General features: G+C 44.5%; 1 protein-coding gene across 11 annotated transcripts in view; it reads right to left on the bottom strand.

Annotated features, from left to right (window-relative positions):
• The window catches only part of TMEM268 (transmembrane protein 268), a 29365-nt gene extending 13368 nt beyond the window's left edge, over window positions 1-15997 (bottom strand). For 2 of the 11 annotated variants that reach the window (XR_007769986.1, XM_050926401.1), the window contains exons 1-5: window positions 9440-13109; window positions 7497-7606; window positions 3104-3211; window positions 1713-1862; window positions 895-1005 (exon numbers count right to left, since the gene is read on the bottom strand). Coding sequence is in view for 10 of the 11 variants with exons in the window: in XM_050926401.1 (XP_050782358.1) it covers window positions 895-1005; window positions 1713-1862; window positions 3104-3211; window positions 7497-7606; window positions 9440-9581 (621 nt within the window). In the remaining variant the exon portion in view is untranslated. The other 9 variants (XM_050926409.1, XM_050926403.1, XM_050926406.1 and 6 more) reach the window with 9 other exon arrangements.
• Window positions 15998-16445: the final 448 nt, after the last annotated feature.

Below are 16445 nucleotides of genomic sequence, written 5' to 3' on the forward strand. Positions count from 1 at the left end.
CTAAAAATATACATCCTTGGGCCTAGTTCTGCTCTCTGACAAGCCCAGCACACATGCATAGAGCCCAGAGCCTAGTCCATTAGCCATCTTGATTAGTTAGGGGTGTAGCCATGTTTGTCCAAACATCTAGTTCAAGTTCTCAAGTGTGTCACCCTCACCTTCAAGACTTTGCATAACTCCCCTCCTGCTTCCATCTCTCCTAATTTCTTCCTACTCCCCTCTCAGCTCTTGGTTTCCTCTCCATTTCTAATCATTATGCCTTCTCTCATGCTGCCTCCTATGCTTGGGGGGGGGGCAGACTTTGTTTTCTTGCCCCCTTCTTCAACCCCCTCTTCAACTACACGTCTTCCAAGCTCTTGTGCGATAATCCACAAAAGTTCTCTTTAAAAAGTAGGGTCTGAGACTCACTTTCGTTTGGTCCTCTGGGCCTAAATTTTTAGAAGTACCTACTAATTTGGTGTCCCTCTATGTTGGGGGCAGGAGGGCAATTTGAGACGTCTTAAAGAGGTCCAATTTTCTGAAAGCACTGAGCACTCATCCTCTTAAAATCAGGCCCCTTTAAAGTGTCTAAGTAGGGCACGCAGAGTCAGGAGGCACTTGTGAAAATGGTGTATTAGGTGCCTTAATGAGTTTGTCTTCGCAGCATAGAATGCAAGCGCTAGGGGCAGGGACCACATGTTCCTTTACATTTTACAGCCCTGAGCACACTGCTGGCACTCAATAAATCATGAAGAAGCCCACTGAACTCAGTTGGACTCATTATCTTCAGTGGGTCAGGCCCCAGATATGAAAAAAAACTCTTGAGAGCCTCTTTGATGAGAAGACTGATGATAAATACCTCCATATCTGCAGGCACCAGCAATGAGGGGAAATTGTCTCACCCAGAAAGGATACCTGCAGAACGTTCTGGTGTCTGTCCATGGCATCTGCAACCCCCAGAAGTAAGTTGTGCTTCATGAAGACTTCATTGGCAGCTGCCAGCCTCACATCAGTATTTACATGTATCTGTTAAATAACAGAGACGATGTTAGCATGTCCCATGGTGACTTTCCAGGCCAGCCTGCAACCTGGAATTTTAAAGAGTCAGTGACTCTGATGGTCCCAAAGTCCTAAGTCCCTGAAAACAAAGCAAAGAGAGAAACTATCCATTTCAGGTAGTCTTTTCAGAGGTGTTCAGCTCTGGCCTAACTCTGCTGCCATTGAAGCAAGTTTACATACCAAGTCTATTCAACCAGAGTTCTCACCATAAAATGTGATATAATCCCAGAAGTTGGAGAGGGAAATGACTTGTAAGATCGTTGTACCTGTTCCTTCCTCCACCAGTCAGTTCAGGATTATCTCAGACACTCCTGTATATCTTCCAGTCTAGGTTTCAATATCTCAGACAATGGAGCTTCCATTTCCTTTGGAAGATTAAGTCTATAGCTTTCATCATTCGCAGCTTGATCCAAAGTCCATCATAGTCAATGTAAAGACTCTCATTGACTTCAGTGGGCTATAGATCAAGCCCTTGGACTTTTATTTTTTCTGATATGCGGCCTAACTTTATCTTGCACCCCATTGGTTATTCTAATTATACTGTGCCCATTCTGAAATATGTTGTCCCTTCTTGGCAATTATGCTTGTCAAATGCTTCTAGACAATTACCTTGTTCCCCAACTGTTGGCTTGGAAAGAAATACATAATTGAACACCTGAAAAATTTCTCCTTACCTTCCTTTGATGTTGGTCAATAATCAATATAACAACTATAGTGAGTACTATGGCAGCCACCGTCACCAGAATGCTGATGTCCCAGCGGCACCCAAAGGAATACAGCTGTATGGTGGAGTAAATATTTGCCCAGATTGAGATGTAGAAAATCTGAAAAGACCCAGAGAGACTCAGAAAACAATACTCACAAAAATAGTGAAAGCAGAAGAAAGGTCAAGAGAACAAGAAAGTTCCCGTCTCATAAATTAGATAAACTACCAGGGATTTTCTGAGGGTTAATGGACAAAAGGTCCTTCTAATAAGAACCAGGAGGAGAGAGGTGTAGAATGAGAGTTGAGATTGAATGAGCTCCTGATCCTCAAAGACAGCAGATGAATTCTTGATGATGTTTCATACTTAGGATTTCAACCAAGTTCCTCCATTTTTAGTAAGAAACGGATTCCCCCAGCTGCATTGATAATAATACTTATTATAGTCACTGTGTTTATAAAGTTCCCACACCAAATCATGAAGGGTACTGCCAAGACAGTTAAAATACAATAATGCAAAAATGATGTACAGTGGCACCTGCCTCAAGGGACCATTCTTGGGACTAATGAAGGCAGACCAGAGTCGTATTCATTTGGGGATACCTTGGAGTAGTATCTTAAGACAGGACATTGCCTGATGGGACATATAGATTAGAGATGGACTAAAAGGTAGATAGGATACAGCGTGGTACAATGTTATATGGGATACATAGATAAATTAGACAGATTAGATCAATAATACCAAACAGAAAAATTAATTAAAAATCTAAACACTGCAGCATTAGCGAAAATACAATGGCTGACATTAAAAAATACCTCTAACTATTCATGTGTTCATTAAAAAGGGCCTGAACGATGGTGAAAATATAATTTAGTCCCATTTTAAGACTCCTTGGCCCTGGCAGAGAAGTGAGAAGAGCTCAGGGTACATGAGAATGAGGTACAGAGTGTTTTCAGATGATGTTTGAGAGCTGAGAAGGATGGGCTGAGGCAGATGCTTCCGGTAATTGAGTTCCCTCCCCATTAAAGCCACCACAGCGAAAGCTTTGCCAATTGACAGCCTGTGGTGGGACTCCTGAAAAGTTGGCAGTGTTCATACCTGCCTCATTATATAGCAGTCTCTGCAAGATGAGATTTTCAACGAGGCCTCGGTGAGTTAGGTGCTCAACTCCCACTGAAAGTCAATAGGGGTTGGAGGCTTAACTCTCATTTGTGCCTTTGAAAATTCAATCCCTTCTCCAAACTCCCACTGAAATGGCACCTAATTCCCTTAGGCTCCTGTGAAAATCCCCAAGGCAATTTTCGTTGTACATCAGTAATGGCACATACCAATTAACCTCAATGAGAGGCCATGATCCTTACCACAGCAATGGCTATCCCAAAAGCTCTGGAGTTGTAAAACATGTATCTTCTTACTTCAGGTTCCAGAATGGCGTTTTGAATTAAATTCCTCCACTGATCCTTTGTCATCTGTTCAGAAATCAAAAACAAACAAATCCCACTCACTTTTTCATGCAGATGTCTAAGAACAATCAGAAGGAGAGTTGAACGGCAATAGCCAAGAGCCAGGCCAGTATTTCATGTGATTAGATTGAGATTGGAGATTCAATAGGATTGTTCTGCGTCCCAGACTTTGCCTCCAAACAAGGAACATTGGCCCAAATTCTGATCTCATTTATACTGGCATAACAGAGATAAAAATCTGCCCTGCCCCAAAAAAACAAACAAACAAACAAACAAAAAAAACCTATTTGTGCCTCAGTTTCTCCATTTGTAAATGATACCACCAACCTTTGTAAAGTGCTTTGAGCTTCTCATGCTTTCTGTATAACTAAGGATACAGCTACCTGCAGAGTTGCAGCAGCTGCAGAAATTTAACTGATGGGATCTTAAACTGATTTAGTTAAACCGGTGCAAAAGGCTGTCTGAACATTCTTATATTGGTTTAAATCAAACTTATTTCAGTTTAGCTGAAGTCAGTCAGGAACAGGTTTAAGCAAAACTGAAATAAGCCCCTCATAATCTGAAATAAGAGTCCACAAAAGGGGTTGCACCCATTTAACGTGTGTGTGTGTGTGTGTGTGTGTGTGTGTGTGTGTGTGTGTGTGTGTGTGTGTGTGTGTGTGTGTGTGTGTGTGTGTGTGTGTGTGTGTGTGTGTGTGTGTGTGTGTGTGTGTGTGTGTGTGTGTGTGTGTGTGTGTGTGTGTGTGTGTGTGTGTGTGTGTGTGTGTGTGATTGCCCTGCTCATGCAGTCAGCTCAACTTGCCCTGAAAGCAGTGAAACTCTTCCTGAGGCAAAATCACTGTACTGATATGAAACTGCAAAAGGATCCTGTCACACTATTTTTCCCCAATCTGAACCTTAGAGTCCAAAAGTTGGGGTACTAGCATGAATTCCTCTAAGTTTAATTACCTGCTTAGATCTGATAAGCTGCCACCACTCAGGAATTCCAGTGCCTGATACACTCAGGTCCCCCCAAAACCTTCCCTGGGGACCCCAAGACCCAAATTCCTTGAGTCTTACAACACAGGGGAATAAACCATTTCCCTCCCCTTCTCCTCCCCTCTAGGTGTTCCCTCCCTGGGCTCTTGGAGAGAGATACAGATTCAAGCTCTGTGAATCTAAAACAAAGGGATTCCACCCTTCTCCCTCCCTGTTAAGTACAGACTCAATTCCCTTGAGCCTCAACAAGGGGAAAAAATTAGACAGGTCTTAAAAACAAAACTTTTAATAAAAAAAGAAAGAAAAAGGTAAAAGTTATCTCTGTAATTTAGATAGTAAAAGTTACAGGGTCTGTCAGTTTATAGAAACTGGAGAAAAAGCCTCCTCCAGCAGAAATACAATTTAAAATACTTCCAGCCAAATACACATTAGAACTCTACCAGCCAGATACACATTTGCAAATAAAGAAAACCAATTAAAAAGACTAAACTGCCTTTCTATTTGCACTTACTACTTGAATAGAAAATTAGAGCCTGTAGTACGTTCGGTCCCTCTCAGATCCCAGAGAGAACAAAGCCAAACCCAAAAACACAAACAAAGGCTTCCCTCCACCGAGATTTGAAAGTATCTTGTCTCCTGATTGGTCCCCTGGTCAGGTGTTTGGTTCCCTGTTTGTTAACCCTTTACAGGTAAGAGAGACATTAACCCTTAACTATCTGTTTATGACAGATCCATTATGGGAGCTCATGTCAGACCAAGATCATATTTAAAGGTGAGAGTTTGCAATGCTGTGTCCATCACAGATACCTCCAGCTCTGCTGCATCCCTTTCTGTCTTCAGCGCAATGAATGGTTTGTCTAATTGCTCACTGACCTTGACAAGCATATTACTCAAGTCTCTCTCTCCACCAGCAACAGGCCCATACTTGCTCCATTTGAGCCACTGGGAGTTTGACCATTGACTTCAGTAGGAGCAAGCTTGGCTCTTTTAGTGCTAAGATCAGGTCTTTTAGGCTATGTCTACACTATCCGCTGATTCGGAAGGTAGTGATCAATCTATCAGTGATCGATGCATCGCGCCTCGTCTACATCGATCCCCGACTGTGCTCCCCATTGACTCTGGAACTCCACCAGGGCGAGAGGCAGAAACGGAGTTGACGGAGGAGTCGATCCCGCTCCGTGAGGACGCGAAGTAAATCAATCTAGAGTCGATCTAAGATACGTCGACTTCAGCTATGCTATTCTCGTAGCTGAAGTTGCGTATCTTAGATCGATCCCCCCATTCCCCAGTGTAGACCAGGCTTTAGTGAAAGACTGGAGAATCATAGAATCATAGGACTGGAAGGGACCTCGAGTGGTCATCTAGTCCAATCCCTGTACTCATGGCAGGGATAGCTGAGTGGTTTGAGCATTAGCCTGCTAAATCCAGGGCCGTGAGCTCAATCCTTGAGGAAGCCACTTAGAGATCTGGGGCAAAAATCTGTCTGGGGATTGGTCCTGCTTTGAGCAGGGGGTTGGATTAGATACCTCCTGAGGTCCCTTCCAACCCTGAGATTCTATGACTAAGCATTATTTAGACCATCCCTAACAGGTGTTTGTCTAACCTGCTCTTAAAAATCTCCAATGATGGAAATTCCACAGCTTTCCTATGCAATTTATTCCAGTGCTTAACAATTCTGCCACTTAGGAAGTTTTTCCTAATGTCCAATCTAAACCTCCCTTGCTGCAACTTAATCCCATGGCTGCTTGTCCTAGCCTCAGAGGTTAAGGAGAACATTTTTTTCTCCCTTGTCCTTGTAACAACCTTTTATGAATTTGAAAACTGTTATCCTGTCCCCTCTCTGTCGTCTCTTTTCCACTAAACAAACCCATTTTTTTTCAATCTTCCTTCATAGGTCATGTTTTCTAGACCTTTACTCATTTTTGTTGGTCTTCTCTGGACTTTCTCCAGTTTGTCCACGTCCTTCCTGAAAAGTGGCACCCAGAACTGGGCACAATACTCCAGCTGAGGCCTAATCAGAGCAGAGTAGAACGGAAGAATTACTTCTTGTGTCTTGCTTACAACACTCCTATTAATACATCCCAGAATGATGTTTGCTTTTTTTTGCAATAGTGTTACACTGTTAACTCATATTTAGCTTGCGATTCACTATGACCCCCAGATCCCTTTCCGCAGTGCTCCTTCCTAGGCAGTCATTTCCCATTTTGTATGTGTGCAACCGACTCTTCCTTCCTAAGTGAAGTACTTGGGATTTGTCCTTATGGAATTTCATCCTGTTGACTTCAGACCATTTCTCCAGTTTGTCCAGATCATTTTGAATTTTAATCCTACACTCTAAAGCACTTGCAACCCCTCCCAGCTTGATATCATCCGCAAAATGTATAAGTGTACTCTCGATGCCATTGGCTAAATATTGAACAGAACCAGACCCAGAACTGATCCCTGTGGGACCCTACTCATTATGCCCTTCCAGTTTGACTGTGAACCACTGATAACTACTCTCTGGGAATGGTTTTCCAACCAGTTATGCATCCACCTTATAGTAGCTCCATCTAGGTTGTATTTCCCTAATTTGTTTATGAAAAGACTGTGCAAGACAGTAACAAAAGCCTTACTAAAGTCAAGATATACCACATTCACCATTTCCCCACCATCCACAAGACTGATACCCTGCAAAGAAAGCTATTTGATTGGTTTGACATGATTTGTTCTTTACAAATCTGTGCTGACTGGTACCTATCACCTTATTATCTTCTAGGTGTCTGCAAATTGATTGTTATGAGCTGCAGGGCTTGTTTACATGTACTGGTTTAAAATCACACCAGTTCAACGGAGTCAACTCCGCGTGTAGACAAGCCCTGAGTTATACAGAGCACTTATCACCAGAGGATTTCAAAGCACTATCATTGTACTTCGTAATATCACTTTCTCAGACACAGCTAAAATTTATACACACCCAACCTCTCTGAAGGCAATAATTTGTGATGATTGGACTAAGCCAATGTGACTGCAGGGCAACGATACAGACAGTCAAACGGGGTAGAGGAGTGCAACACCTTGCTACCCTCAATGATGCTGCACTTAGATCACGGAATAATTTAGATTTCGACTTGTGATGCACACGAAAGACAACTGATGTCAGTAGAATTGCACAGGTATAAGAGATAACCCTCCTCCTATAGCCCTCTATACTTCAGAGTAACAGATATGAAGTAGACCCTGATTTCTTGTAACAAGTGCAAGTGACACTGGCATAAAAATACCCATCTCCCCGGTAACCCATCCAGTAGCAGGTTCCTGGTGAGGAGCTAACCTCAATTCCAAAGGTCTTCAGTTTCTCTGCACAAAGCTCCATATCAAAGATGGTAGAAGAGCAGGTATTGCTAGCAGTGAGAGCCATAAGCACCTGGCCATTGTGAAATTCTGCAAAAAGAATCAGAGGAGAAGGCTGGGTGTGATCATAAGGGACCGATCTGTGGTGTGTTTTCCTCATGAGTGCTGAAGTGGGCTTGCAAATCGAGGAAATGGCAGGTTGCACTGAGAAGCTCTCAGCATGTGATGGACTCTGAATTCTTCCTCAATCGTTTCTAAGAAAATCACAACACGAAGAGCTGCGCAGCCTTCTGGCTATATTGGAGGGTCCAAGGACTGAAAGGTAAGGAGACCAAATCCTACATGTACCCAGAGAGGAAGTGATCTGACCTGGGAAGGGATCATGTGCCAGTCCAGTGGGTGACAAGACAATCGGTTCAACCCACTCAAAACAGCTGTGAAGATCTGTGACAAATGGCTTTAAGGCCCAGCTCCTTGAACGTATTTAGGACCCTAACTCCCATTGATTTCAATGGTATCTAGGTGCCTAAATACCTTTGAGAAACTGGGTTTAAGGCACTGCTGTCTTGGCTGAAGATAGGGCAGAGCCCTGTAGAGTCCACCCCACCCCCTCCTACCCATGGCACACCTCGTCCCACCCTCTGTGCCATCTCTGCCCCACCCGAGGATTTCCCTGTGTTGGGTAACAACAAGGAAGCTAAATTCCTTCTCACACAAAGGTGTGGCCCATCCAGATTAAAATCCATGGAACAGGCATATTCCAAGACCTGTGGGGTACGTGAATGAAACAATGTTTGACGTGTTTGCTGAGATGAACTACAGCATCAGAAAGTGAGCAGCAGCATCTAGCAGAGCAAGAGCAGGGGCTGGTAAACCTGGGTTCTATTCCAAGCCCTGCCGCTAACCCACCCTGGGACCTTAGGCAAGTTACTCAGGGCAAAGGCTAATAATTTTGGGTGCCCAGCTCTAGACCCAGTGACTTTCAAAGGTGCTGGGCATCCTGCAACTTCAGCTGAAGCCAAAGGGAGCGGTGAGTGCCCAACGCCTCTGCAAATCAGGCATTAGCTACCAGATGTCTTAAGCGGGGCAAACCAGAAACAGAGATGCTCAGAATGAATGGACCCTTTTTAAAACATTTACATGGCTTCATTTCCAGATGAGCGGAGCACCTGCAGCTCCCACTGATATCTTTTAAAGTCACTTTGAAACCTTGGGCCCTGATCCTTCAGCTGAATCTGCACAGGGCAACCACTTAACAAAACATATGGAGATATACCTATCTCATAGAACTAGAGGGGACCTTGAAGGTCATTGAGTCCAGTCCTCTGCCTTCACTAGCAGGACCAAGTACTGATTTTGCCCCAGAGCCCTAAATGGCCCCAAGGATTGAGCTCATAATCCTGGGTTTAGCAGGCCAATGCTCAAACCACTGAGCTATCCTTCTCCCGAGCTATGCATGAAACATGGGACACCAGAGCGAATTGCTATTATTGTATCAGCTGGACACCGAACTTTAGTCAGTTTCTAAAGGAGTGTTGTGTTAAGCAGCATAAACAGAGCAAGGCTGCGTCAGTCACTTTACAAATCCAGGCTAAGATCTTCACAAGCGATTTATGACTTTGGGTGCCCCAGCTGAGATGCCTTAAAGGGGTCTAATTTTCAGCAGGGCACGCCTGAGAAGCAGGCCTCTTTAAAGTGTACCACGCTGGGCTCCCCAAACTTGGGGCACCCAAAATTACTAGCCACTTTTTTGTAATTCTTGGCCATGGGGTGTGTTCTTGATTTTTGCTTAGTTATTATAATGGTTATATTTCTTCAATTGAAAATGAGCAGCCCTGGAAAAAAAATGCAGCTTCTCTTAGCTCAGTTCCACCTGATTCAGAATGTCGTTGTTGCAATCAATAGTCTGAGCTATTTGCTTACCTTTCACCCAGTGAAGGGAGCTTTCATCTGCATGGGTCCCACAGTAGGAGATGGGACTTTGTTTCTCAGCTCCGTCTGCTTGGCTTTCACAGGCCATGGTGAAGAAACAGGCTTCATGCGGACCGCTATCTCCTGCAGTCATAAATCCAACACTCCGTAGTCATAATTCTTCCCCTGTCCTCTTTTACTGCATAGAAACACCCAGTTAAATCTAAGTCAACACATAAGAAAACTGTTCTCCTTGCTGTTGACTAGACTGTGATATTCTTAATCACACTGAAGAAAAGTCCCATTAATTTGCTTGTGATGTAATATATGACTTGACTTGAGCAAAGGAGTCACAATCTTGTCTACAAGGAGGAAGAGAAATGACACCACCTTGCACAAAAAGCCCTTGCAGCACACCTGCCTACACACTCTTAGAAGCACTGTGGACTCTGCTCCTGATGGACTATGTCCAAATGATGAATGGAGTGCTCTTGGGTCAGCTCCAGAGTCCTCATGGATAAAGTGTACCCATGTCATCCCCATGTTTATGTATGCTGCTGCAGGCATGGGTGCCAGGCATCCACGCCGCCCGGATATGAGGCAACAGCCCTCTTTGTTCATGGGAAAAGCCTTCCTTTAATTAAACACGATCATGCACATTTTGTAGGCAATTAATCCACAAACGGGTCTATCCTGAGTAGGGTGACCAGATGTCCCGATTTTATTGGGACAGTCCCAATATTTGGGGCTTTTTCGTATATAGGCTCCTATTACCCCCCACCACCTATGCCGATTTTTCACACTTGCTGTCTGGTCAGCCTAATCCTGAGCCTGTTGAAGCCAGTGGGGAGTTTGGCCATTTTCTTCCCTGGAGAAGGATTGGGGCCAATGAGAAGATACATTACTGATGCTTTCAAGCAGCCAAGTAAGTCATTGAACTGTGAATATTGGGCACTGAGCAGGTGCATCATAATGGACTACTGTGTGAGGAGGAGAAAACCAATTCAGATAAGAAATGATGATACAGTGATGGGAACATTACAAACGCAAAGAGAAAGAGACAGACAGACTAGGACTTCCACCCACCACTCACAGGGAACCTTTGCGCTGGGTCAGAAATGCCTGGGTAACTTTTTTTTCCTCATTTTCACCCTGGCCTGTGCATTTCAATTCTCCGTTCCAGAAACAGAAGTCACACAGCCCTGTGAGAGGGACAGTGTGTGTCAGATATGACAATATCCTGGACAAACCTTATTGGATTCAGTATAAGGATTTTAGAAGTACAGTAGCACCTTGGAGTTACGAACCCCAGAGTTATGAACTGAGCAGTCAACCACACACCTTATTCGGAACCGGAAGTATGCAATCAGGCAGCAGAAGAGACAAAAACAAACAAAAAAAACAACAACAAAACAGCAAACACAGTACAGTGCTCTGTTAAATGTAAACTACTAAAAAATAAAGAGAAAGCAGCATTTTCTTCTACATAGTTAAGTTTCAAAGCTGTATTAAGTCAATGTTCAGTTGTAAACTTTTGAGAGAACATAACGTTTTGTTCAGAGTTATGAGCATTTCAGAGTTATAACCAACCTCCCTTCCCAAGGTGTTCATAACTCTGAGGTTCTACTGTACCTTGGCTTAAAAATGCAAATGTTTATGTATTATTGTGCGAGGTAGATGTCTCTAAGAGAGATACATGACCAATGTAAACCCTGAGATGTATTATGAGCTTCAAAGAACTCATTGAAACAATGTACCAGACACAAATGGATTTTTAGTTGAGCAGGTTTCCAAGGAAATACCAGAGGGGGAAAGGAAATGCAAATCCTCATCTCCAGACACAATCTCTTGAAGCTACGCCCTGAAGAGCAACCCGTTGTCTGCTGTTTATCTGTTCCCAGCATCCCAAAGTCAAATGTCCAAACAGTATAAAGGAGGGACTCACAGATTCATAGGGGTGCTTGTTCTGAGCTAATGCTGTTAGGAACTTGAATCACACCAAAACCCCTTGGTGGGTTTGAAGGACTGCCCCACCCCCAGAGTCTTTGCTGGGGTTGGGTAGGGTGGTCTCTGGTAAGAGTATTAGCATGTGTGTAAGTTCCTTTTATGTTTTTATGTTTTCTCTGTAACGCTTTCATCTTAAGAATAAATGTGCTTGCTTAGAAAAGTTGTGTGGTACCTTATAATTAAGGGCAATTATGCTGCTTATAGCCTCTGAGGAGAAAGCAAAGCAGGCCTGCTTTGGCAGTCTAACTTGCTGGGGAACTCACAGAGTAAGTGGGTATCTGTTCAGCCCAATCAGAAGGAAGCAAGATGAGGTCTCCGCCCGAGAGAACTGATAGCTGGGAGCCAGAAGCCTAAAAGTAGGCGCTCTTGCTGAATACAGAGGCAATTGCGCTGGACTGTGACATGGTGCTTGTGAGATTTTTGAGTTAAATGTTGCTGATGCAGGAGGTTTGTATAGTTCAGATCAGCAGCCAGGCTGGGGATGCTTACCCAAAATGAGCATCTGAACGTCCTGAGGCTTGTCCTGCATCAGTAACTGCCCTATGTGCATGGGGCTCATCTGCATCCCTATTAGCACACGGATGATGCTCCACAATTACTCTTCACTTCTCTAACTTTTTCTCCTGTCTTACTTGTGTTCCCTCGAGCCCATGTTGCAGCTGCAGGGCTCCTTCACAAAGCCTATCAATGCTGTTCCACAATCAGATATGAGATTACGCTGTTTGCATCTCTTGGTGTTACTGAGGTTTAATCCAATCACATAAATCCATGATAGTCATCAGCTAAAGTGCAGTCAAACAGGAAACTGATGCAACAGAAACTACATTAAAAGATCGTTATGATTGCAGCAGGAGCCCACAAAGGACAGGAAACTCACAGTTAAAGGAGTAAGGCTCTGATAATTTAGCACAACCGGAGAAGTGTGTGTGAATCTGACCCATGCAGCGGTGGCATTTTTCAGACTGAGTGCTTAGAAGGGTGAGTATTTGTGCAATCTCAAGAAAATTAGTGATCTGCTGTGGCAGGGAATACCATGAAATATCTCCATTGTGACGGCAGCTATTTTCTCTCTCTCACACACACTCAATGTTCTCTCGCTCGCTCTCTCTCTCTCTCACACACACACACACACACACACACACACACACACACACACACACACACACCCCAAACCCTTCTCCACCAGATCACATCACCCTGATGCCAGCCCAAATAAGGAACATTCTTGTTCTAAAAAAAAACAAAAAAAACCCCACTCTCCACCCTATTTTCCTTGATCAAGTGTGGAATAAACTCTTCTCCCTAGGTCAAAAGACAGGTGGTGAATGTCACTATCCCTCCTGGCCTCGCCCTCAACTCCTGCCCTTTGGTGGCAAACTGGGAGGACAATGAAAAAAAGAAAACAAGAGACATAAGCAAACCACAGCACAAAGACATACACCCACTAAACGCGCCATCAATGCTGGTGGCATATAAAGCGACAGCTGACTTGGGATCCGCAGGTTTAGATGTGTCAGACAGTTCAGTCACATGAAAAGAGCTTCCCACTGGAGAAAACTTCAGAGGGAAAAGCTGGCTTAGAGCAGGCCATGAGTGCTGGCAGTTCACAGACAGCAGCAGAGCTGCTGCAGGAAGTCAGCCCCTCCTACCCAGAAAGAGGGTGAGATTCCATAGCTTCCCAATTACCTTTTTATCCAGCTTGCGTCTCATTCCATGGGGTTCTCCATTAGTGCGGAAGCAATGCCTCTCTGTGGAGATCTGTCCCTCCCCACCGGTCCTTCTTCCAGCTCCACCCTCCCTTTCTCTCTTCTTAGGTTCTCCTCTTCACCTCCAAAGTTCTCTGGGACTCTGTCTCCTCCTCCTATGCTCCCTCCCATTCCATATGCTCTGCCAACCTACTATTGTTACTCCCTTTGTCTCCTTCACTCACTCTGAGCTATTGTACTTCCTTTTGTGACACCTCATGTTCTTAGCTAAGCTCCAGATTAATGTTCAACCAGATCCATTCCCCTGGTCCTTCAAGAGACTTCTAAAAACTCACCTATTTCGTGTTGTCTTCTGAATCCCATTCACTTCCTTCTCTCATCCTGTCTTTTGTATGAGCATGTCCATCGCTGTACCCATTGTGCCTTAATACTGTTGAACTTTGGGATGGGGACCTCTTGATTGCTTGCTATTGTACAGTGTGACTGTTGCAGAAATAAATCATCCTCATTTGCCGTGATCCAAATGAATACGCTGGTGCAACCCACGGAAGTCACAGCAGCATATTCGCCCCCACCCTGCCTCTTGCTTTCATTACACTGTGTTGCCGGCACCAACTTGCAAAATAGCTTATGTGCATGAGAATTTTCCCCTAGGCATGTTGTATATAGTGGGTTTAACCCTGTAGAGTGCCTGCACAGTGTTTCTCCATCTGTTACAACTGTAGAGACTCTGGATTTCACATACCTCAAAGTCTGGGGGAGTTCAGAGCTGGGGTTAAACCCCACAGGGTTAGTGGAGGTCCAGGAAGCTGATCATCAACATGGTCCAAAGGGGACACTTTCCCTTAAACAAGAAGATGAGGGTCACCTTGTATTTGCAGCTGCAGATCCCAGGGTTGCATCATCTAAACTGCCGGGGGTTTATTAGCCAGAGCAGAGCTTTAACAATGGGATGGCACCCTTAGAGTCTGCAGTGAAAGCCTTCTGAAGATGACCGCTGAGACTGAGCACCATGAAACTTGTCTTCGCTGACTGTGCTCATTTCCAGCATGGTGACATTTCCTTTACCAGAATATTTGACTCATAAGAAATAACTTTGATCAAGGTTCTGATTCATTGTTCTCACTGAAGCCTCTGCCCCATCAGTCATCCCCAAACCACACACACACACACACACAGAGCGCTGTTGTTGAGTGGTACCAAAATAGACACTCATTCCCATAAAACAAGCCCAGTGAATAAACACTGACCGCAGTAGCTGTGCTCTTTTCTTAAAAGACAGCCAAGGCTGCCATGCATCTCCCCTTCCCAGCTACAGAAGGCAGGAATTAAGCAAAGCTGTAGCAAGCATGTCTCTCTGTGAAATACACAGAGACTGAAGATTTCACACCAATTGCTCAAGATTGGGGAGTAACATACAGTACTAAGAAAATGGCCATGCAAATAAACAGACAAATGAAGATGAGAGGAAGGGGAGATACATCCCCAGCCCTGGGAATGTATTGGATGTTTACAAGAATCGACCATCAAATTAGGACATTTTCCTGGCTTCCCTTACAAATAAACAGCTGCACAGAGAGACCAAGAAAAGCTATGTTAGTTTTGCATTAGGGGTCTGATCCATTGTCGTGAGTGGAAAGACTCCCAATAACTTTAATAGGGTTGGTGGTGGGTGTGAGGCCAGGTCTATATTAGAAGCCTTTAGCTGGGGTATAGAACACCAGTACGGCGCTCCTTATGGGACAAAGCACATACTAGCCAAACTGTGCTTTTGCTGGCATAGCTTATTTCAGTTCCCTCCCTCACCCCCTTCCACACACCCCAAGTGAAATAAACTATCCTGGCAAAAGCAGTTTTACCAGTATACCTGTGTCTATTCTAGGGAGTTTTGCCAGCACAGTGACATGAGTCAGGGATCCCACCTCTTCATTCCCCTGACTGGAACAGACCTGGCCTAGATCGGATCCTAGTTGTGGACTACTCACATCTGATTCAAAGCATGAGGATGCACAATCTGCTGACCCAAAGGGCACACGCTGTACCATTTCCCTACCTGCTGCATCCAACCCAGCTTCTCCCAGAGAAATGAGACAGAATCAGCCATAAAATCAGAGGGAGTCACGCCACAGTTCGCTCTCCATTGTGTAACCTGCCACGCCGGGATTACAGCTTCCCTCAAGCAAAGGGGTGGGGTGGGAAGGGAGAAGGTTCATTTTACACTGTCTGTAGTCAGGCTGTTGCCACAGAATTGGGACACACCAGAAACAAGCAATCGAAAGTGGTTCTGGGGAGGCCTGGCACAGATCTAGTCCAGGATCGTAGAACACTTGTTTATACTAGCGAATGGTAACTAAGATAAAAAAAGATTAGCTCCATTTACTGCACATACTCCCCCAGAGATTCTCTTCTAGCCTGGAATTTCTCTAGTTTGGTTTACTCTGACCATTACTAGGCAACGTGAAAACACAGGAACAGCTTTGACTTCATAGCTGCTTATCCGCATGGGGCACTGCAGGCTCTCTCTCTGTTGTCATTAGCACAGTGTATCATCTCCCCTCTACAAACACAGGGAGGAAAAGCTCAGGCAGCAACTGCATAGGCATTGCATCAGAACGAGTAACTGCATCTTCCTTCTTTTCTTCCTCAGCTAAGGATCCAGGCATGGCAATAGAGCAGTGGCGTGGTGTTTAGAAAGGATACTGAATGCAGGTTATTAAAACGGCCTGTGGCAAACCACAGATGGGGGTAATAAAAATGACACTGAATCGCTCTGGCTGTTTATTTTCCGATTAGCTACAGTGCATAAACCCTGGTACTCTTGAGCAAAAATTACCTTTGGGAGCTGATCTCAGAGCCAAAGCCCTGGCTGGGATGATTTAGTTGGTGTTGGTCCTGCTTTGAGCAGGGGTTGGACTAGAACCTCCTGAGGTCCCGTCCAACCCTGATATTCTATGATTCTAAGTGCCAATGGATTTCAAAGGGACCAGAGATTTAGCAGCGGGCAAATCCTGCCAGCCCCTTCCATAGATCCAGAGGAGCCTTAAATCTAGTAGGTCTGTTGGGCAAGCAGGGAGGGGGAAATGACTCCAGTTGCTTTTATGCAGGTAAGTTGGAGTGCGCTGCAGCTCGTGCATCCATCCATCATTTTGTGCATCCACCTGGAGTGACAGGGCTGCCAGAGCCTAGTGGTTCCTGAGCATCAAGTCTCCTGCTCCTCTGTAGCCCCCTAGAGATCACCAGTGCCAACTCCTGTTACTTTAGAAAAGCAATTGGCAAAAAAAATGAGGAAACTACTAGCCTAAAAG

Source organism: Gopherus flavomarginatus, chromosome 17 (assembly GCF_025201925.1).
Source record: "Gopherus flavomarginatus isolate rGopFla2 chromosome 17, rGopFla2.mat.asm, whole genome shotgun sequence".
NCBI lineage: Eukaryota > Metazoa > Chordata > Testudines > Testudinidae > Gopherus > Gopherus flavomarginatus.